Genomic DNA, 22,812 nt, shown 5'->3' on the forward strand with positions numbered 1-22,812 from the left:
CACATTCTAGCCAGGCAAAAACTCTCAAGGAGATTGCAATGCAGAGCAAGTGAGAGGAGTGACTCGGGAAGATGGTATGTGACTGGAGAAACTTCTGAGGGCCAGATTGAGAGGTCCAGAGGGCCACATTCAGCCCACAGGTCTGCACACCTGTTCTACAACACCTGAAGGACCACAGACTCTCCCATCCCACTTGTGGACTTAAATACATCCACATCCCTTTTGCCCCTGGTTTAGAAGTGTGAGGAGAGAGATCAGCGCTTTAGCACTGCAGGGATGGCAGCCAGGAAGAAGGTCTTGTCTCTCCCTTACCTTTGGGCTTCTTCTTGCGACGGATGGAAGCCCGGACAATGTCTGCGCCAAAATGATTGTGCCGGTGCCGCTTTGAACGGACATCGCAGAACCAGTCCCCTGACAGGATCTTCAACCAGCTGGGATCCGAGACGGACTCACGCAGTTTGCTTGAGGGAAGAAAGACAAGCGAGCAGGTGAGGATTGCTTCTCTAGAGCAGAATCTCAGGCTGCAATCTCCTAGGCACATTTACCAGGGAGTAACCCTCACTGAACTCGATGGGAATTACTTCTGAATTCACATATGTAATATTGTGCTGACCGTCTAAGAATAAGTAACCCTATCCTATATCCCAGAGATGCAGAACCTGTGTCCCACCCCCAGGTGCTGATAGACTCCATTTCCCGTCAGCCTCAGCCAGCACTGCTAATAGCCAGGAATGATGAGCGCTGTAGTTCAAATATATAGAGGGTCAAAGCTCCCCATGCCCTGCCATCTGGGCCATGGAATGCTGACTGACTTTTGGGGGCAGGAAGTGAAAAATTGTGGAGTGGGGTGACAGAATGGTAGCACCCTGGAAGAAGGCATGGCAGGCTGGCTAGAATTCTGAACTGAAGCACTTCATGCTGCAACATTTTGTTGCAGGCTTCCACTCATATGAAATAATAAAAATAAAATTTACGACATGCCCTTTACCAGCTGTTCCCAGGGCAGTTTACAACAATTTTAAATTCAGCATTAAAAACAACTAAAGCCAATTGCAGTCACAGGAACAGGGTGAGGCCTGAAAACATACATCACAGGTGTCTGAGGCCAGGGTGAAAAGGCACATTTTCAGCAATTGCCCAAAACTGCACAACAGCTGCAACTCGCCATCACTGGACACCACATTTCAGAACCATTTCAGCTCAGAACCATTTCTGAAAACCATTTCCACTCTGGCAGCTGAGCTAGGAAATCCTTTCAAAGGTGCCTCATAAATTCCACCCCAAATGCCCACAAAGAGAGAATCCAGGGACTGAAAAATTTCATCCTCCACCTGCCCCCAACAATTCCTTCCTATATAGACAGAATCAAAGGAGGCTGCCTTATACCAAACCAGACCATTGGGCTCTATAGCTCAGTACTGTTTGCACTGGCTGGCAGCAGATCTCTGGGGTTTCAGGCAAGGGCTCCCTCCCAGCCCTACTTGGAGAAGCTGGGGATTGAACCTGGGACCTTGTACATGTAAAACAAATGCTCTGCCACTGAGCCAGGGCCCCTCCCATAATTTTTACTGACTCAGGTGAATTATAGCTACGATTTGCTCCATTCCAGCTAAAGAAAGTGTGCTCCTTTGTTAACAGAACTCAGGTTAGAATTGCGGGGGGTGGGGTGGGGTGGCAGAATACAAAATAAACCAGCCTAGCCAGTTTGTTTTGTATTGCTTTTCAGCCAGTTGCCATAATGAGAGAAAGAGAGGGAGAGGTTCTCAGCCTGTTATTTTCTCCTCAGCTGTATATCTTTCACTTTTTAGCAGAGCCCACTAAGTCTAGTTTTGTCCCCAGCCTCCTCCCTGCTGAGTTCCTTCAAGGGTATCATTGAGACTGTCAGTGCCACAAACCTGGAAAGGCAAGCAAAGCAGGTGGAGGCTTGCTGAGGGAAGACTGGGGTTAGTGTGGGGGGTCTCAGGAAGAGCCACAGAGCCCTGTCCTTGTCCTGTTTCTTGGTTAGCCTAACAGACACCATTTTGCTTCTGCGAAAAACTGCCTGCTTTAGAATTTAGGAGGGTGAGCCACAAATATGTGAAGAGCAGATAACGTTGCCGGCCGATTTTCAGGAAAACCTCCCTCTGCCAGGCCACTCTCCCCTTCAAGGTCTCCAGGCAGGGTGTCCTGTTTCGATCAGTGCAAAGAAACTCGAAAGGAGGAAAGGGAGGGGGGTGCCTATAAAAAGTATGAACAAAGGCTATTTGCGGCGGCTTCACCATCACGCTGGTGAGAGTGTGGCTCGCCTGCTCTGTTTTACTCAGCTGAATAAATTAGCGATTATGGGAATCTCCTCTGCCTATGGCATTTACAGTGGTACCTCGGGTTAAGTACTTAATTCATTCCGGAGGTCTGTTCTTAACCTGAAGCACCACTTCAGCTAATGGGGCCTCCCGCTGCTGCCGCGCCGCCAGAGCCCGATTTCTGTTCTCATCCTGAAGCAAAGTTCTTAACCTGAGGTACTATTTCTGGGTTAGCAGAGTCTGTAACCTGAAGCGTATGTAACCTGAAGCGTATGTAACCCGAAGTACCACTGTATTTCCTTTTCAGTGACCAAGACAGCTTGGTGGGGCAGTGCCCTAATGGGCCAGACTCCATCAGCTGGTCCTGGTATAAGGAAGCCTCTGTGTCCATACATGTTGGAGCTACCACCACCCAGCTGCTTCTCACCTGATGCGTCCTTCCTCTGACATCCGCAGCTGCGAGTCTCTCCGCAGCACTTCTGCAATGGCGTTCTGCTCCTCCTCAGTCAGAAAGCTGAGGTCCAGCAAGGAGTCCATGCCAATGTCTTGATCCATGGGGGGCGGGGGGGGGGGGAAGTACTCCGTGTGAGAGTCTCAAGCCAACTTCACCAGGGTCTAAACGCTGCTCTTCTCAAAGGCCCTTCTGGTTTGGCTTGTCAGTACATCATCCTGCGACATGGAAACAGGAGGTCCAGCCAACAGGCCAGAATTATTATCCCACTCTTTGCCATAGGCTCTCAAGAAGCCTTCTAGGTGATGCTCCATGGGAGACTACACTCCATCCTGATCGACCATTTTGAGAGACAAGGCCACAACCAGCTGAAAGAGAAAGGCAGGAAAGACACAATTTTAATGCCAGAAGCTCATTCTCAAGCGGAACACATTGATGTTAATTTAAAAATCAGTTGAACTGCCATGAATTGTTCCAAAGAACCTTGGGCACTGTAGTCGGCTGGGCCTCTGAGACAGCTATCTGAGATCCCTAGCCCTCCCCCCACAAAACTACAGTTCCCAGAGTTCCCTGAGGGAAGAGGGAATGACGAGCAAGACCGTTCTACATCTGTGCTGTACAGATGTACCTAAACTAAAGGGTTTGTTTCCTATTACCAAGTACTGCTTTTGTGGAGAATGTCTCCCCAGGTGATTTCTGAGAAGAAATCTGTTGACACGGATTCCTTGTCCTTATTTTTAAACACCCCCTTGTCCAACGCCCTCCTATCATTACGGTCATGGGTCAAGGATGGTAGCAACTGCAGCCCAAAGCATCTCTTCAAGAAACTGCTTCAGGAGTTCAGCTGTACACTGGCGGGAAATGCTTCTACAGCCACAGGATGGGAAGCATCTAAGTAACAATGCTTCTGGATCATGGTTTTTCAAAGGAAGGCCAAACTGTGGACATGGAACAATTAGATACAGCAGGGGTTCTACAACAAGTTATCCAACCCCATCTGTGTTTATGGAGAAAGAGACACAGCTAGAGTAGAAACAAGGCACACTTGCAGTGCATCTGTGCTGTATCCTGAAGATGGAAGAGAAACGCAGTGGAAGACAAACGCAGATGGAGTGCCCTAAAGCAGGACACTTTGCAACAGCTTCTGTGCAACTCAAGGAGTGCAATTCAAGCAGACTGAACTAAGGACTTGCCTGTGCTTTACATTTAAAGCTGTAACATACCACTCTAAATAGTCGTTCTATGGATTTGCATTTTGTTGTAATTTTATGATGTTTTAGGATTTTAAAAAAAATCTCATACACTATTTTGAATTCCTCCCCTAAATGTTAAGTAGTCTATTCAATTCAGTTATCAATTAAAGGCAAACCTAGCTAGTTTGCACTTTCCAGTACAATTTGCAGGGAAACACTTTGTAATTTGCACTTCTCCAAATTTTGTACTCCAGCAATGTGTACAAAATACATATACTAAAGTAAACTGCGCATACAAATACCTATTAGTGAAAATGAACAATAAGAATGCACTATACTAGGGGAAATAAATCTGCCTTGGGCACCAAAATACCTTGGACAGGATCTATAGATGTGTATTCCAGATGTGTACCCCTGTTAGCCTATACCAATCCAAAGGTAAAAGGTGCATTTTAGAGGCTGAGAAGCTAAAGATCAAGAAAAATGCAAAAACCAAAAGAAAATGCTACAATAATGCGGATGTGGGTTTCACATCCCTGTTGCCTTGGGTTCTTGCTTTCTCAGCGTGCTATTGTGCAGGATGCCTCAACCTGCCACTTTCTTGGTCCACTTCCTGTATGTGATGAAACAGCCCCTAAGCGACAAAAGTTCATGTCTCAATAATCTGGAAGAGGCATTTTTACTCAAGTCATATCAACATCGCCTCTTCACTTGCCCTGACCACCACTTCTGAACTGAATGTTATCCAGTACTGAAATCCCATGTTAAATACAGATATCAAGCATTCAGCAATTACTTCAAAAGTATTCGAATATTCAAAAAAAGAAAGAGAAAGGAAGAAATACACTGGTGACGATTCAGCACCCAAACATGTAGATGAGACGATAATCCTGCCATCCAGAACAATTACAGGGAGGTTGTGCCTTTTCAGTGGGATGCAAACATTTGTACACCTTCTGCTACCCCCAACCCGCAAAACAGGGAGCAAAGCAGGAAACCCAGTTTGACAGATCACAGGATGTGATGTGGTTTGTGTCTTTATCTATAGCAGATAATGTGAACACCCAGATTAGTTTAAAACACTAAAAGAAGAGCGCTGCTGCATCAGGCCAAACACCCATAAAGTCCAACATCCCTACATTAGCTGGTGGACATGGGAAGCCCACAAGTAGATTATATGAGGCAATGGCTGCCCAGTATCTGCCATTCAGAGTCATGTCGCTTTTGATCCTGGGTGTTGTAGGTACTTATTTACACAGCCACAACTTTGCATGGCTGGGTGAGAAATAAATAAACAAATGGAGAGCGGAGGAAACCCATTCTCGGTTTATTTATTCCCACCACATCTGTGCAAAAGCTGTGATGGCTCTGGCAGCATCCCAGAGCCCTTGCACCGCCTTCCCAAAGCCAAATATCCGCACTAAAATGCTGGTTAATTTTCAGGAGGGATTAAATATATATGTATATTATTATGCAAATTTCTGCAGCATGTGGAGAACTTAATTTAAGACTGGAAAGCGGAGAAACAAAATTGAGACCATCCCGAGGGCTGTGTGAAAAAAGGCTTCTCTCTGCCTGTCCTGAATCTCCCACCATTCAGCTTTATTGGGTGACCCTCAGCTCAGATGTTATGAAAGTAGAATTACTTTTAGGGTCACATTCAATTTCTTTCCATATTTGGGGTGTTATAAGTGATTCCTAAGCCTAGAGTAGGTCTGGAGGCCCAACTTTATACCCCAAGATCTGCATTTTTTCCTGAGCAACCTTTTGGGAGGCACATGTGGCCAGAGGCAAAAGTGGGTGTGGCAACTAATGCAACTTTTACCTTTGTACAATGGGCTAGCTGCCCCCCTCTTTCCAGACAAGCAAGAGGGCCAGGGAGAGGTGTGGCTTGGAGAAAGATCCAGGGGCCAGATGGAGAGTTTCTGGAGGGCCACATTCAGCTCCTGGGTCTGTGGTTCCCCAGGAAAGCTGGGCAAGCTTTGCCAGACTGCTACCACTTCAGTCCCTCGCAGACACATGCACTCCCTTCATTTTCAGCCTAGCCCTTGCCCAAGTCCAGGATAGAACTCTGGGGAATTCCTACTTGCAAACACACACACCTGCATGCTGGAGAGATTTCAATGGGCTTTTCCTTTTCCTTTTTTACAGCCACCTGAAGTTTACTCTGTGCAAGGAATCACACCCTACACAAACACAGCCTCTCCCTCCACACACACACAGACACACACAGACACAGACACAGACACAGACACACACACACACACACACACACACACGGGCTCAGCTCACAGCTTCCAGTCTGCTGCTCCCTTCCCACAACATTTCTCCGGTTCAGGTTCAAGCCCAAGACACGGTTAAACATTGCTTGTTATTTAAAGAGCGTTCAGGCACTAAGCAAAAAGGTTTGTCCATGTTCCAACTTTTGCCTCACTGCTTAGCAATTATGCAGGTGATTACAAAGACATTGCGGCAGGTGTTTCCTATTAAGGGCCATGTAGCCGGGGGGGGGGGGGGGGGACTCTGTTAATTACTAAACCTGCCCATTTCAAAATCACTTTGGTCAAGAATGCCAAGATACAGAGATTCTGATCATTTGTAGCATAGGCCCAGCCCTATAATCTGTATAGCAGTGGGTAGGTTATGGTGAGATACAAGGAAGTACAGATCTGGGATTTTTTTTCAGAGCAAGGGGTAATGGACAGCCCCCGACCCCTTGCCAGGAGCGGGGAATTTGGTGCAGAAAAAATGTCTTGGGTCAGGACAGTACTCATTGTTTGCAATGGGTGGCAAGAAATTTCAGGGGTGTGCAATATTGCTTACTGAATCACAGGAACGGAGTATAAACAGGCAGCGCTGTTTCATTACTATAGGTTATTTACAGAGATGGGAAACCTATTTCAGCATAAGGGCCACATTCCCTTCTGTACAATCTTCTGAGGGCCACATGCAAAAGTGGGCGGAGGAATAAATGTGAATGTTTCCTTTGCCCTGTAGGCTATACTGAGGGGTGTGGCTAGTGGAGAAGAGAATGTGATTGGGGAAGTTTTCCAAGGGCCACACAGCCCTGAAGTTCCACACCCCTGGCCCTGGGTTATATCAACCACATTTTATCTAAGACTACGTCACCTCCCCCGGCCCCCACCCACCTCCTCTCGGACAGTCAGCAATCTAGTTTCTAGCTTCCCTCTGAAGCTTGTGTTGGGAAAGATATGGTGCATTCTTGGGCAACTGGATGGAGGAAGGTTGCATAAGAAACAGCCAGAAATATCATTATCTCCAGAATGAGGCAACCGGCTTGCTTGACAAAAAAAGAAGCCAGTCTTGGTTGTTTTTCCCTTGCCCAAAACTTCTGCCAAAGCTCTCTCAAACAGAGAGAGGGTTGATTGGAGAGCTGTGGCACCTAATACCAGAGGGCAAAGGGCAATACCTGGTGGTTCAGGAGACAGCCTGGTTGCACCTGGCTGCTCAGGTATAGTGCTTGATGAGTAAGGGGTGGAGCAGACACGTTTATTCCATTTTTATAAAGCAGCATTCAAAATTATTTCTGCTCCTTCAGGTTATCACCATGTGCCAGTGGCAGAGAGAGCATCAAATGACGACAGATCAGGAGAAACCTTCTGTTGTTGTTGTTTTTTGGCTTCTGCATGTTCCATCTGAACTTTTCTTCAGCCTGAGGGCCACATCTCTAATATATATCCTTTTGGGGGCCACATTCCAGTGGTTGGTGGGTCCAGAGGAAAAGCAGAAGGGGCAGAGACAAAAGTGGGCAGAGCAATAGGTGGGACTCTTCCCTATGCACCTTGGGTGACATCCAAGCTGGGCAAGAGCAGGGAGTTTCTGCAAGCACAACTCAGCCAAGCCACAGACATTATCACAGGTCAGCCAGGCGAAAGAACTCAAGGAGGGCACAGAGTAGGGCCAGTAGGGCCTGGAGAGAGTCCTGAGGTCCAGATAGACAGTCCTAGAGGGCCACATTCAGCCCCCAGGCCAGAGGCTCCCAACCCCTCTGTTAAAAGACACACTGTGGGCTAAACACACCCAGCTCCTTCAACTGCTTTTCTCTCTGCCCCTGCAACTCATAGGCCTCCACTTCCACACATACCCCAACTCGTTCCAAACACTTCCGTCTACAATACAGTGGTACCTCAGGTTAAGTACTTAATTTGTTCCGGAGGTCTGTTCTTAACCTGAAACTGTTCTTAACCTGAAGCACCACTTTAGCTAATGGGGCCTCCTGCTGCCGCCGCGTCACAAAAGCACAATTTCTGTTCTCATCCTGAAGCAAAGTTCTTAACCTGAGGTACTATTTCTGGGTTAGCGGAGTCTGTAACCTGAAGCATATGTAACCTGAAGCGTATGTAACCTGAAGCGTATGTAACCTGAGGTACCACTGTAAAGGTATGCAAATGTTTCTGCAAATAGTTTGTGGTCATAAATGCCTTACTTTGCATAATGGTATTTTGAGTAAACAGCTTGGCTTGTGGAATAGGATGTGCCTCGTCCCCAAGGCAGGCAGGCAGGCCTGCCCCCTGTTTTGAGGATGGAGGAATGCCTTGCCCCGCCAAGGAACAAGGAAACTGGTCTCTACTCCAGCCCAGAGATCCAGTCCAGGATTTGCCTAGCGCTCTTCCCAGAAAATCAACATTCAACTCTGAACCAGCCCAGCTCAGCCTGCTTTCCACCCTGAGGGACTCATTCCTCTGGGACAGGAAGAAGGAATTCCCCATTTCCCTCCCTCCCACCCTGTGTTAACAAGTGCCCCACAGGCAGATTGGCAGCTGTCGGGCTGTTTTGCAAGCTTCATCCCCAGCCACCTGCAAAAGAGATCCAGCCCTTCTCTCCCTTGATCTTCTCCCCACTCCCTTCAGGAGTGTGCAGCTTGCAGCAGGTCTCAGCTTGTCCTCCCCAATCCATCTGAATTATATTCAGCCAAAACCTGGCAGCAACCATTCCATCAGGATGCAGCAGAGGAAGGAGGGAAAGGGATGCAGCAGGGCCACCTTATGGGCACAGCTAAGAGTCTAGCACCTTTTGTGCCTCCTTCCCTGAATTGCTCCACTCTAGCTGTTGATTAGAACAACTTGCAACTGATAACTTTGCTTCGCTGTCACTCTCTCTTTTCTCCTAAACCATTTTCCTTCAGTGCTGCGTCTTTTTTTAAATTGCAAACCTGAGGGCAGAGACTCTCATTTATTGATCGCTTGATGATTTGTAAGCCTCTCCGAACCACTCTTAAGCCTTAAGCTATTTTCTTCTTTTAAAGTAATAAAATCACACCAGGCATCCGTTTTGCTCATTAAACTCAAGATGTCTTTTAAACGGCAGCATGAGCAGTTCTTGCAGTTTCTTGTCTTTCCAATCCTAAATCCAACTTGCCACATTTCTTCAGCAATATATTTATTTATTTTAAATCCCCATGAAAATTTGTCAGCATTTTAGCCTGATATACACGTTTGTATATACAATTGTGACTGATACACACATTGCAAGCAGTCCACACACCTCACCCCTAATATAAGACATTTTTGTATGCAAGTTGTTTTCATGGTGTTACGAGAATTATAAGGTCTAAAATATAAAATAAATGTGCCAAGCAAACACATATAAATATATAAACTGCATGTCTGAAACAGGACAGGAAAAAAGTCCTGAAACCATTTTGTCTCTCCCAAATTGACCTCAAATGTTTCTCTGCACGGAGGGAGGAAATGGGAAAACCCTCCCCATTGTCTCTTTGCTCACAAATCCTGCCTTAAACCTACAAAAGGACTCTATATGGGTTCTTGGGTACCCCATAAGGGAAAAGGAGCAGTTTTTTCTTATAACAATGGCCAAGTGGAGGATTTGAACCCTGGTCCCCTTGTCCTAATCCTGCACTCTAACCACTATGCCACAATGGCTCATCAAGTTTCCTTTCATAAAAACTCAGGAGTGATTAATAGGCTGTATACACTGAAGTCAATCCTATGATGGGGTTTATGATGTATAGTTTAAGTATATGGTGACAAACCGCTGCTGTTGAAGTGAGATCAAATGCAGAAGTTTCCCATCCTTCTAGCACAAAGGTGTGTGGTAAAGTGATTGGGGGGGGCACTGTCACTAGGTACCCCTGATTGTAGCCCTGTGAGGGGAACAGAGGTTTACTAACAACTTGCAGCACCCTTAACAAATGACAGTTCACAGGATTATTTGGGGGGGAGCTATGGGTGTTTTAAAGTGGCATAATACTGCTTTAAAAGCATACTGCAGATTAGGCCTAAATACCCCTCCCCCAAGCTCAATAGGGCCTATTGCCAGTTAAGTGGATGTTACCTTAAATCTTAACTGGATAAAAAGGTAAAGGTGAAGGTACCCCCGACCGTTAGGTCCAGTCGCTGACGACTCTGGGGTTGCGGCACTCATCCCGCTATACAGGCTGAGGGAGCCGGCAATTGTCTGCAGACAGCTTGCAACTGGGTGAGCTCCCGTTGTTCAGTCCCAGCTCCTTAACTGGATATGTTTGTATGCATTATGGGATTGCTGCAACTCAAACACATTTCTTTTCTGGTTTTTGTTACCTTTGCAAATATTTTTTTAAAGAATTCAAACACATTAAAGTAACATTTCATATCTTGATAGGCACTTAAGTAAGAGATGAAAGGCAGCAGCTCAGCATTTTTGTGTTCAGATAACCAAGAAAGAACCATCTTAGACAAGGCCTGGATCTTGCCATGTGATTTAGAGACAAGAAGCTGTTATGCTAGAAAGGGATCATCATTCTATATAATATGGCATTTAAATCAATGTGATACCACTTTAAACAGTCATGGCTACAATTCCCATTCAACTTCACAGTGAACCATGGGAATTGTAGCTCTGTGAAGGGAATATGGGCCTCCAAACAGCGCCCTAAACAAACTACAACTCCCAGCATTCTTTTCAGGAAGCCATGACTGTTTGAAGTGTTATCCTAGTGCTTTAAATGTATGGTGTGAATGTAGCCAAGGCCAAACATGTTTTGGAGCATTGCTTTTAACTACCTCATTTAAAAAAAAAAAAACTTGGGTCCTGCCCCCCCAGCTGTTGTTGGACTACAACTCCCATCACTCCTGACAACCAGTTCTGCTAGCTAGGGATGGTGGGAGTTGTAGTCCAACAACAGCTGAGATCCCAAGTTTGAGAAACACTGAGGTAGTTAAAAGCAGTGCTTCAAATTTCACAGTGACTAAAGTCATGACTGTTCATTAAGAAACCAACAACTCCAGGGTACATACATGCTTTTAGGTTTGTAAAACACCTGCAGTCCAAGTGTTACAATTCAGCAACCAGTACAGTGGTTCCTCGGGTTACAAACACCTCAGGTTACAAACACTTCAGGTTACAGACTCTGATAACCCGGACGTAGTACCTCGGGTTAAGAACTTTACCTCAGGATGAGAACAGAAATTGTGTGCTGGCGGCGCAGCAGCAGCAGGAGGCCCCATTAGCCAAAGTGGTACCTCAGGCTAAGAACGGTTTCAGGTTAGGAACGGACCTCCAAAACGAATTAAGTTCATAACCAGAGATACCACTGTAGTCCCAGATAATCAGCAAATATTAGGGCTCGTCCAGACTTCCGTCTGCCCTGCCACTTCCCTTCCGGGGAATCCCACTGCTTTCTGCGAAATCAGAGCAAATGTCAATCAGGTTTTTCTGAGGAAAGCGGCGGGGCAAACGGAAAACTGCTAGGACCCGAGCCTAGAAATATTGACAGGAAAGCTCTCAGACCCATGCTTACTCATCACACGACAAGCGGAAGTGTGGGAGATTATAGAATCGTAAAGTTGGAAGGGACTCTGCGGGTCACCTAGTCCGACCCCCTGCAATGCAGGAATATGCAGTTGTCCCATACCGAGAATCGAACCTGCAACTTTGGCGTTATCAGCACCATGCTCTAACCAACTGAGCTAAGCAGGCTCCCTCAGTCTCAAATGATTGTGGTACCATGAGCATCCCTTGAAGGCAAAGATGACTACTGTCTTGAGGAAACTGCCAGAAACAAACTCAAGGGCCAGAGTTCTTCTGAAGAACTAGGACCTTTACAGACACAAACAAACATGCCTCCTCCTCACACAAGGAACCAATGTGGCTGAAGTCTTACCACACTCCTAAATATGTTCAGGTTGTGGTTCTATTTCTATCTCCGATGGAAACAAGAGAGAGGTGCTCAGCCACTATTGTGGGCGGGATACAGGAAAATAAGCAGTATACAGTGCACAAAATACAGAAGAGCACAGCAGAAACAAAAACAATCAGATGCACAAGCTGATCAAACTTTTGCAAATAGCCCCGTGACACACTAAAAGCACCTACAAAACTCCACCTGTTGGACACACAGGTACACCTTAGCCAAACAAAGAACACCCTCAGCCATATATACATTTGTATACAGCACACACCCCATACAAATGAGTTCAGGGTATTAAACATGAGGGTTGCCAATTTTAATTGGATTAATCAGTTAAACAATTAGTTGATTAACAGATAAAGGCCAATCTTAATTGAAGGGACGGGAAGTTAAGGGTGCCCTTGTTTACTTTCTGAGGCTATCAAACAGGGAACGAGACAAGAAAAATATTAAAAGGAGAACATTCTCCCCAAATACGAGCAGTAGTTGTTGCTTTAAGACAGCTCACGTCCCTCCAAATTCCGACTAACCTAAGGAGAAGGAACCTAGTGCTGTTTGACCCCATTGCACTTTCCTTTATCTATCTGCACCCGACTCTGGGGTGGGACACTACAGTCTCCGTTTTTAACAGCTCATGGAGTCTGGTCAAGCAGTTGCACATTTTGTGAGGGAAAAAACATTACTGACCAGGAGCAACTTGTTTCAGAGCAAAGGGGGTGATGACAGTCAACAGCACTCCATGTTTGATTCCCGTCTAGGGATACGTGAATCTGTCAAATTTGGATTCTTTCATGCTCTCATTTTACCAACCTCAAGTTCAGTTCACCCTGTTTCTGAACCAATTGGCCATTTCCCCCACAAAAATCTGCACAAAATCCATATGCATTTTCACATCAATTTCTCCTAAAATATGCAGTTTGGCGCCCAATTTTATCTAATATAAGCTTTTTGTTAATCTTTCCCTCTAATGCAGAGCAGTTTCGTACATCATTTTCACCAATCTCTGCATTTTTTGGTTTGGCAAACTGCTCTACAAAAATTCAGAGAAGTATGCATTTTGAAGGACAGCTATGCCTTCACTCAGGAATTGCAAATCAGGTAACTTTGCATGAAAACACAAGCCGAACAAAATGCTCCCGTTTTTGCCAGCTGCTAAAAGCACAGGCATCTTGCATGCAAAGGGATGGACGGCCTAGCGACTGCCAGTTCACTGCCTTTGCTGTTTTTATTGGGGTTGTGCATGTGTCACCTCTGGGACAGCAGTGCACTTTGGTAATTTTAGACTCTAGAGCCAATGGTCTCCTGACTGGGGCCGGGGAGCTTTAAATAGTAATGTGCATTCCTTCACTTACTTCAAAATGGTTACATAGGAACACAGGAAGCTGCCTTACACTGAGCCAGTCCAACAGTCCATTTAGCTCAGTACCCTCTGCACTGGCAGACAGCTGCTCTTGAGGATTTCAGACCTGGAGTCCCAAGACCTTCTGCATGCAAGGCAGCCGCTGCACCACTGAGCTATACCTTCCCCTTGACTTCAGAGACTAAAATTGTAAAATTGGCCCTGCTGTGATTGGAGACTCTCCTGCTCCTGCTCAGGTGGGGGCTCTACACTTTTGTCCCACAGTCCCACCCTGGCAGAACCACTAGCTCTGAGGTGCCTGGGGACCCCCTTAGGAGACCCCTCTCTCAGTCGGACTCCATCACTTGGGAGCTGGGTCTGCAAACCAACCATTCTTTCACACAAACACCCCCTGCCCTGCCAATCTTCTTGGGTGCTCCATGCGAAGGGGGAAGTGTGGCGCCTTTGAGTGGCATCAAAATAGGAGAACAGGGCAGGGTAGGGCAGGATTTTGTGGCAAAAGGGTCCCACAGCATGCAGAGCGAGCAGGGGGGCTCCCGGAAACACAAGAACGCTGGCTCATCCCATTTTGAAACCAGTGAAGCAAAGTAACAAGGGGGGCCCACCTTTCCAAAAAAGAAAAAGAAAAAAAGCCCCCATTAAATCCAAGCCTAAAATGACTGAAATTGCACCGCGGGCAAAGCATATGTATACTGTAGCTCTCGGGCAACCAGCATGGGCAAGCGGCCATCACACACAAATATACGTACGCTTCCCTCCAGGCACTCCCCAAACAGGTATTCGCAGCTGAACAGGATCTGGGAGACGGAGAGACAAGCAGAAACTTGAGAGCCAAACCAACTCCGCAGCATATTACACAGTTCCTTCCCTCCCGGATCCTGTCTCAGCTCTCCCATATGCTCCTGCAAAGGTGGGACTCCTGAGTCTCACGCCCGAAGCGTTTGCCAACAGAAAAGGAGAAGGAGGAAGTTACCTGCCCAGGTGGGGTCCCTACTCTGCAAGACCCAGCCGGCCAGAGGATGGTGGGGTGCGCGCGACTGAATGTCACTGTGGCAGCAGGAGGATCCTGGAGGAGCCTCCTCGGCTCTTTCTCGAGCAAAGCAGAAGTTTGCTCTCTTGAGTCATCCCCACTTTCCTCTTCCTCCTCTGCCTGCCTTGTACTTTCTCAGTGCAGCTCAGAAACAGCCCGAGCAGGAGAGCTAAGGCTGAGTCAAGGGGGGGGGGGGGGAGAGAGAGAGAGAGAGAGAGAGAGAGAGAGAGAGAGAGAGGAGGAAACACCTACCCACAAAGCTTGCGGGAAAGCCGGGCCTGGAACCAAAGCTGCTACCTGGGCCGGAGTGGACTGCAAGGATCGAGCAGCTGAAGACTGACATTTGGAGCTGTCTAAGGAGCCCAGCTGGTGGGTCGGGTGTCCATGCAAAAAGTGGCTTGGAACTCATAAGGAGGGGAAGGAATTTGATTCAGTCCACATGTAAAAGTGAACAGGCCTAATTCACATTTTCCAAAACAATACATGAGCAGAAGCCATCTTCAAAACCTGCTTTTTGCATTGCCATTCGCTAGCCGAGTAATGCGTACAAAAATGCATATACTAAGGTAAAGTGTGCATATTGATGTATATTAGTGAAAATAACATAAAGCTCTATTAGGGGAAATTGCTTTGTAAAAGTGCATACATTTGGCAAAGTTGCATAGAAAAATATGCATATCAGGAGAAATTCACACTAAAATGCTGCTGGTTTTCCTGAGGACCTTTAAAAATAATAATAATAATTGCAAGTTGATGTGGAAATGTGGGGAACATAAATTCAAACATATATGTAATCTATATGCAGTCTGCATATTTACAATAAAGCAAAGGCACTGTGTGGTTGAATATTGTCCTGATGGTTGATGAACAAATAAGAACTTGGACAATTGTTTATTATCTACTGTATTATGTTAAATTTGACACTCTGATAGTTCATGTTTATCAAATCAATCTAACACTGATGGAGCACTATTTTTGCTATACATATTTTTGCAATGTGTGGGTGTGTTTTTTAAAGTCCTCATGAAAATCTGTTAGCATTTTATTGCAAATTTTCCCTATGCACTTTTTTCCACAAGCAGATTTCCCTAGATGGATTTTTGTGCATAGTTCTCGCCAATATTCTTTCCCCTAATATACATGTTTTAGTTGGAGAACTGGAGAATTTCTAAAGATAGATGCATTTTTATTCAATTTTTGTTTTGGCATGTGTGAATTAGGTAGGGTTCACTTTAAAATGTGAGGGGAACTGAGTTCGTGCCTCAGCCCCATTTGGGCATAGAGAAGACAGCTGGATCTCACAGCAACTAGCCTGTGGTTACAAGATTTTAATCTTCTTCTCCAACTCTCAGAGGAAGGTGTAAAAATTCTCAGAGTGAGGGGCCAGAATATTCCCCACACCCTTTATCTCTCAACACAATCACCTCTCACATTTCCTCTGAGGAGCTCAAGAGTGGCAGACTCAATAGTCACCTTATTTTATCCTACCCTGCAAAGTAGGTTAAATTGGGGAAATGTGAGTGGCCCAAGGTGACCCAGTGACCTTTGTAGCTCAGCAAAGATTTGAATATGAGATTCCAAGTCCAGCACTCTAACCACTAACACCAGGGTTTGCCAGACTTCAGGGGCCTGTGAACCACTTTGCAAACCAGAGTAACGGTTGAAAGCACCACACACAAACCCACAGAGCCAAGCTGGCATTGCAACCTATTCTGTCGGCCTCATTCAAGCCTGACAATTTCACATAACAAACTGATGGTCAGACTACCCGATGGTTTGGACGACCCAAGTCACAGATCCGCACCTCCTCTATGAGAAAGCATTGCATTGTGTTCAGCCCAATGCTTTCCTTAGGAGCAAGAGCATGGGTAGGCAAACTAAGGCCCGGGGGCCGGTGTTACCGGAAAAATCTGAGGGCTCCCTTGAACAAAACAAAGACACCAACCAGGATAACTTGGAGCAAAACAGCAGCCTGTAGGCTTGGCCTTTATTGGACTGTTGCAACAGGGTGTTCCCCTCACTTGCAGGAGAGAGGAAAGACCCAGAAGAATAGTGTGCAAGGTCTTATAAAAACTTTTGAAATTCCCCTCCTCTAGATCAAGCCCACCCCCAGAAACATCATGCATACATTACAGAAAGGAGGGGTTGAGGGAGGAGTTGGTGGTAACCTGAGTGTCTTGTCACCTGGCTGGTTCCTCCATTCCCCCCTCCCCATGAGTCACTTCCAGGAGACAAAGGGGAGTTTGCAGTTTCCTGCCCCCAGAGGGAAGATCTGATCATTGTCCTTTGTTTCAGTTCATGCTGAATCCACTCCCATATGCAAGTTCTTTGTGATCTTGATTGTCTTCTGTCTGGGATCATCAGGGTTGGCATAACAACTGGGCAGGGCTCCTGTGGATGTGCTGAGACGGTGAAGGGATTATGGCTGACCAGGACTAAGCCAACCCCCTTTGTTAGTTCTTGTCATATGGAGTAAAATAAAAATGGAACAGTGCAAATCCGATGTATGGTTGATATTCTATGAATTTATAACAGAAATGTGGCGTATGTTGTGTGTGTGTGTGTGTGAAGTTTGTACAAACAGAATGATTGGGGTGGGGGGGTTCCTGCTACACCGGATCCAGCCCAATTGCCTTCTCAATCCAGCCCAGGGGCAGTCCGGGAACCAGCATGTTTTTACATGAGTAGAATGTGTGCTTTTATTTAAAATGCATCTCTGGCTTATTTTGGGGGCATAGGAATTCATTCACCCCCCCAAAAATATACTCCGGCCCCCCACAAGTTCTGAGGGACAGTGCACTGGCCCCCTGCTGGAAAAGTTTGCTGACCCCTGAGGAAGACACTGTCAAGGGCCCCCTGACAAGAAATATCCAAAATATGTAGGAACTTGGGCTACATCACAGGGGCAGGAAGAAAATAGATCGGGAACTACTGGTAGATCTCTGGGTGATATGCTGTGGCAACAACAAAACAACTTCCCCCTGAAATTATACTGCTAAAATGAGTAAAGCTGGGAGGAAAGAGCTGATCAGGAACAGATATTTGGATGGAAGGACTGTGAACTCACCTCAGTTCCATTACTCAAGAAAAAATTCCCAGCCTCCAAAATCTTTAAGTGCATGCCTTTTGTACCTGGCTCCAGTTATGGGTGTGTGGTAGAAAACAAAGTTGATCTTGCCAGCTGGAAGGCTGTTCACCTCTGCATTGAATCACATCAAAACATGCCTTTTGACAATTTCTAGCCACTAGAGGGAAGCCTTGAACTGTTCTGTGGGTAATGAGAAGTTACAGTGTTTAGTCACCTTCCTAGGGCATCCTCTATCACCTAGAGGGGGCAGCTGAGGGTGCCTGGAGCTTCAAACAAAGTGGAATTGTGCTAAATTTTCAAAGTGTAGAATTTGGGGAGCTGGGTAGTCTGCAAAGAGAAGGCCACAAGCTGCATTTTTAACACTCAATAGTATTGTGCATGTTGGGGACGCGGGTGGCACTGTGGGTTAAACCACAGAGCCTAGGACTTGCTGATCAGAAGGTCGGTGGTTTGAATCCCCGCGACGGGGATTGCTCAGACCCTGCTCCTGCCAACTTAGCAGTTCGAAAGCACGTCAAAGTGCAAGTAGATAAATAGGTACTGCTCTGGTGGGAAGGTAAACGGCGTTTCCGTGTGCTGCTCTGGTTCGCCAGAAGCGGCTTAGTCATGCTGGCCACATGACCACGCCAGCTCCTTCGGCCAATAAAGCGAGATGAGTGCCGCAACCCCAGAGTCGGACACGACTGGACCTAATGGTCAGGGGTCCCTTACTGCACTGAGTTCAATGGAACTTGTTGTTGTTGCTGTTTAGTCGTTTAGTCGTGTCCGACTCTTCGTGACCCCATGGACCAGAGCACGCCAGGCACTTCTGTCCTCCACTGCCTCCCGCAGTTTGATCAAACTCATGCTGGTAGCTTCAAGAACACTGTCCAACCATCTCATCCTCCGTCGTCCCCTTCTCCTTCTGCCCTCCATCTTTCCCAACATCAGGGTCTTTTCCAGGGAGTCTTCTCTTCTCATGAGGTGGCCAAAGTATTGGAGCCTCAGCTTCACGATCTGTCCTTCCAGTGAGCACTCAGGGCTAATTTCCTTAAGAATGGAGAGGTTTGATCTTATTGCAGTCCATGGGACTCTCAAGAGTCTCCTCCAGCACCAGAATTCAAAAGCATAAATTCTTCGGCAATCAGCCTTCTTTATGGTCCAGCTCTCACTTCCATACATCACTACTGGGAAAACCATAGCTTTAACTATACGGACCTTTGTTGGCAAGGTGATGTCTCTACTTTTTAAGATGCTGTCTAGGTTTGTCATTGCTTTTCTCCCAAGAAGCAGGCGTCTTTTAATTTCGTGACTGCTTTCACCATCTGCAGTGATCATGGAGCCCAAGAAACTAAAATCTCTTACTGCCTCCATTTCTTCCCCTTCTATTTGCCAGGAGGTGATGGGACCAGTGGCGATGATCTTCGTTTTTTTGATGTTGAGCTTCAGACCATATTTTGCGCTCTCCTCCTTCACCCTCAATAAAAGTTTCTTTAATTCCTCCTCACTTTCTGCCATCAAGGTTGTGTCATCTGTATATCTGAGGTTGTTGATATTTCTTCCGGCAATCTTAATTCCGGCTTCAGATTCATCCAGCCCAGCCTTTCGCATGATGAATTCTGCATATAAGTTAAATAAGCAGGGAGACAATATACAGCCTTGTCGTACTCCTTTCCCAATTTTGAACCAATCAGTTGTTCCATATCCAGTTCTAACTGTAGGTTCTTGTCCCACATAGAGATTTCTCAGGAGACAGATGAGGTGATCAGGCACTCCCATTTCTTTAAGAACTTGCCATAGTTTGCTGTGGTCGACACAGTCAAAGGCTTTTGCATAGTCAATGAAGCAGAAGTAGATGTCTTTCTGGAACTCTCTAGCTTTCTCCATAATCCAGCGCATGTTTGCAATTTGGTCTCTGGTTCCTCTGCCTCTTCTAAATCCAGCTTGCACTTCTGGGAGTTCTCGGTCCACATACTGCTTGAGCCTTGCTTGTAGAATTTTAAGCATGACCTTGCTAGCGTGTGAAAGGAGTGCAATTGTGCGGTAGTTGGAGCATTCTTTGGCACTGCCTTTCTTTGGGATTGGGATGTACACTGATCTTCTCCAATCCTCTGGCCACTGTTGAGTTTTCCAAACTTGCTTGCATATTGAGTGTAGCACCTTAACAGCATCATCTTTTAAAAGTTTAAATAGTTCAGCTGGAATACCATCACTTCCACTGGTCTTGTTATTTGCAGTGCTTTCTAAGGCCCATTCACTCTCTAGGATGTCTGGCTCAAGGTCAGCAACCACACTACCTGGGGTGTACGAGACATCCATTTCTTTCTGGTATAGTTCCTCTGTGTATTCTTGCCACCTCTTCTTGATGCCTTCTGCTTCTGTTAGGTCCTTACCACTTTTGTCCTTTATTATGGTAATCTTTGTACGAAATGTTCCTTTCATATCTCCAATTTTCTTGAACAGATCTCTGGTTCTTCCCATTCTGTTGTTTTCCTTTATTTCTTTGCATTGCTCGTTTAAGAAGGCCTTCTTGTCTCTCCTTGCTATTCTTTGGAAATCTGCATTCAATTTCCTGTATCTTTCAGTATCTCCCTCGCATTTTGCTTGCCTTCTCCCCCCCAACCCCCCCCCCCCCGCTATTTGTAAGGCATCCTTGGACAGCCACTTTGCTTTCTTGCAATGGAACTTATTCCCTTGTAATTCCATCAGGCTGCCTGAATGGGAGAGATAGGAAGCAGGGCTCATTCCATCCGCTCTGCTCCAGGACCAGCTCCTCCAGGCACCTCCTAGCCCTGAACTGTTTCCCTGCCAGCTGGCCGTTCTAAGAAATACCAAAATAATGACTTTTTAAAATGTTTAAAATAACTTTTGTACAAACAAACAAACAAACAAACAAACAAACAAACAAACGCAGAAGCCTTTTATTAGGAATTGTAGGTACCAGCATTCCAAAGGAACAGAAAAGACTTTTCATGTATGTGACAACAGCAACGCAGATGCTACTAGCCCAGAGATGGAAAGAAGACAAAGTCCCTACCAGAGAGGAATGGCAAATCAAGCTGTTGGACTATGCCAAAATGACAAAACTGACCGGAAGGCTCAGGAACCAAGGAGACCAAAACTTCAACGAAGAATAGGAAACATTTATAATTTATCTAGGAGACCACTGTAAGCAGATGAAAACCTTAGCAGGATTTCAATAACACTTGTAATGTAGCGAATATTATGGATAATATGGAAAGATATAAAATATGGACTATGAAATAATATGCAGTTGGTGATGGCGGCGGGGCTCTGAAAGCTTGGGTGGCACCAGAGACTCCAGCTACTTCTCTTCCCTTGGCTGGTCAACCTTCCCTTGCTAGAGAGTGTGTAGGGGGGTTACTGAAAGGGGAGTACTCCTGATAGGCAGCACCAATTTGCAGAACCTGCTGGACCCTTCTCCTGGATTGTGTTGTAATTTGGAATATAATGCGTTTTTTATTGGATTATTAAATTGGAAAACTCAATAAAATATTATGAAAAAAATGTTATACTACATCATATGTGGGAGTCATAAAGCCATGGCAGAGGTTTGTAAATACTGCAGGGTACCTCCGGACCTCGTGACCAGCACTCTGAGCTTTACAATGTATTGGAATGTAATGATGGGGGCAATAAAAGCTTGGCCGGATGTAGGTAACATGAGATTGGCAAACGGCCATGCGGCTGGACAGAACAAAGGAGAATAAATCGGAGAAGGGCAGGCAGAGGGGCTGCTCTCCCTTACTATGAAAATATTGCAGGCTTCTGTGTCTTTATTTTATACTAAACAAGTGCCACTTGTGAGGCTGGCTCCAACAATCATATTTTTCAGTATCTCTAGACCACATCTTCTGATCTACCAGTGCAAATTTAGCTATCAGTTGTGTAATGTATACCAGCTGGAAGGTCCATTACCACTTTGTGAGACAATTGATCAGAGTACAATTGAAGAACAGATGACAAATGAACCTTAAATTATCATTATCACCAGCATATCCTTAATGAATACAAAGTAAAGCATTAATATAAGATGCCCCAAACTGCTTGCTGGGTGTCCCCACCCTGAACTTTTTAGGCTGGTTACAGGGCAGCCCAGCAGAGCTTTTCTTATGTTGCAAGTGATAATATATAAAGCCATGCACAGCTCCAAGCATCTGTCCCAAACACTTTCCAGTTTTCTGCCATGCTTATTATTATTACTGGATCTTAAGCATGTAGTTTTGGTCAAACGATTTTATTTTTTTAAGCTGATGTTTTTTTTAAAAAAATAGTTGAATAGGTGAACTAATTTAAAATATAGATTCAGGGGATAGCCGTGTTGATCTGTCATAGTCATAATAAATAACAAACTGAAAGATGAAAAAATCTTTTTAATAATTCCAGTGGCACCTTAAAGATCAACTAAATATAAGCTTTCAAGGTATGAGCTTTCGTGTGTAATACACACTTTGTCAGATACTCTGAAGCAGAGATCGCTTCAGCCTTATAACTGTTGGTGACTGTTATGGCAGTTGGTTCCACAGGGAAGGGCAAGGGATTTTTAAAGGATAGATGACCAAAATTAGCTTTAGTATGTACGGTATAATGGGACATGAATCTAATATCTCTAGTCAGACCAGGTCTCTCCATAGTTTTTAGTTTGGTAATGAGTTGCAATTCAGCAACTTCTCTTTCAAGTTCTAGTTACACGTAGGTAGCCGTGTTGGTCTGCCGTAGTCGAAAAAAGAAAAAAGAAAATCTTTCCAGTAGCACCTTAAGTTAGTTATTGGAATGAGCTTATCTGAAGAAGTGTGCATGCACACGAAAGCTCATACCAATAACTAACTTAGTTGGTCTCTAAGGTGCTACAGGAAGGATTTTTTTAATTATTTTATTTTAATTTGTTTCTCTTTCAAGTGTATTTCTAAAATTCTTTTGCAATAAGACAGCCATTCTAAGATCATTTAAAATATGAAGGTGAAGCAAAAATACAAGATAGACTTTCATTCGTCGTTGGGCATACAAACTAATATTTATTAAATTACCTGTACAGTACATAACGGGGGCTCCTCTTTCGGCCTCCGTTCCGCACGAGTGGCCATTCGCCATTTCACTCGGTAGAGGGAGCCCTTGTTGTCAAAACGGCGTCGGAGTCTCTTTTCTTAGAATCTCCTTCTCTTTCAACTCGGCACCACCTTGGAGTTCAACCAATCACTGCTCCTCTGCATCTCTCCATCCTCTCCCTTCCTCCCTCTCTCTCCTTCCCCCACTTCGCTA

General features: G+C 45.5%; 1 protein-coding gene across 9 annotated transcripts in view; it reads right to left on the bottom strand.

The window, feature by feature from the left end:
* SYTL1 (synaptotagmin like 1) overlaps positions 1–22,694 on the bottom strand; it is a 42,304-nt gene extending 19,610 nt beyond the window's left edge. For 2 of the 9 annotated variants that reach the window (XM_083750836.1, XM_083750830.1), the window contains exons 1-4: positions 14,409–14,664; positions 14,185–14,232; positions 2,710–3,101; positions 313–461 (exon numbers count right to left, since the gene is read on the bottom strand). In XM_083750836.1, coding sequence (XP_083606962.1) covers positions 313–461; positions 2,710–2,837 — 277 coding nt within the window. In that variant the 5' untranslated portion in view covers positions 2,838–3,101; positions 14,185–14,232; positions 14,409–14,664. Of the gene's footprint in view, positions 1–312; positions 462–2,709; positions 3,102–12,048; positions 12,080–14,184; positions 14,233–14,408; positions 14,956–17,532; positions 17,734–22,558 lie in introns of those variants that run through there. The other 7 variants (XM_083750831.1, XM_083750837.1, XM_083750833.1 and 4 more) reach the window with 7 other exon arrangements.
* Between the last annotated feature and the right edge of the window lie 118 nt (positions 22,695–22,812).

This window comes from Podarcis gaigeae (assembly GCF_964106915.1).
Source record: "Podarcis gaigeae genome assembly, chromosome: 8".
Lineage (NCBI taxonomy): Eukaryota > Metazoa > Chordata > Lepidosauria > Squamata > Lacertidae > Podarcis > Podarcis gaigeae.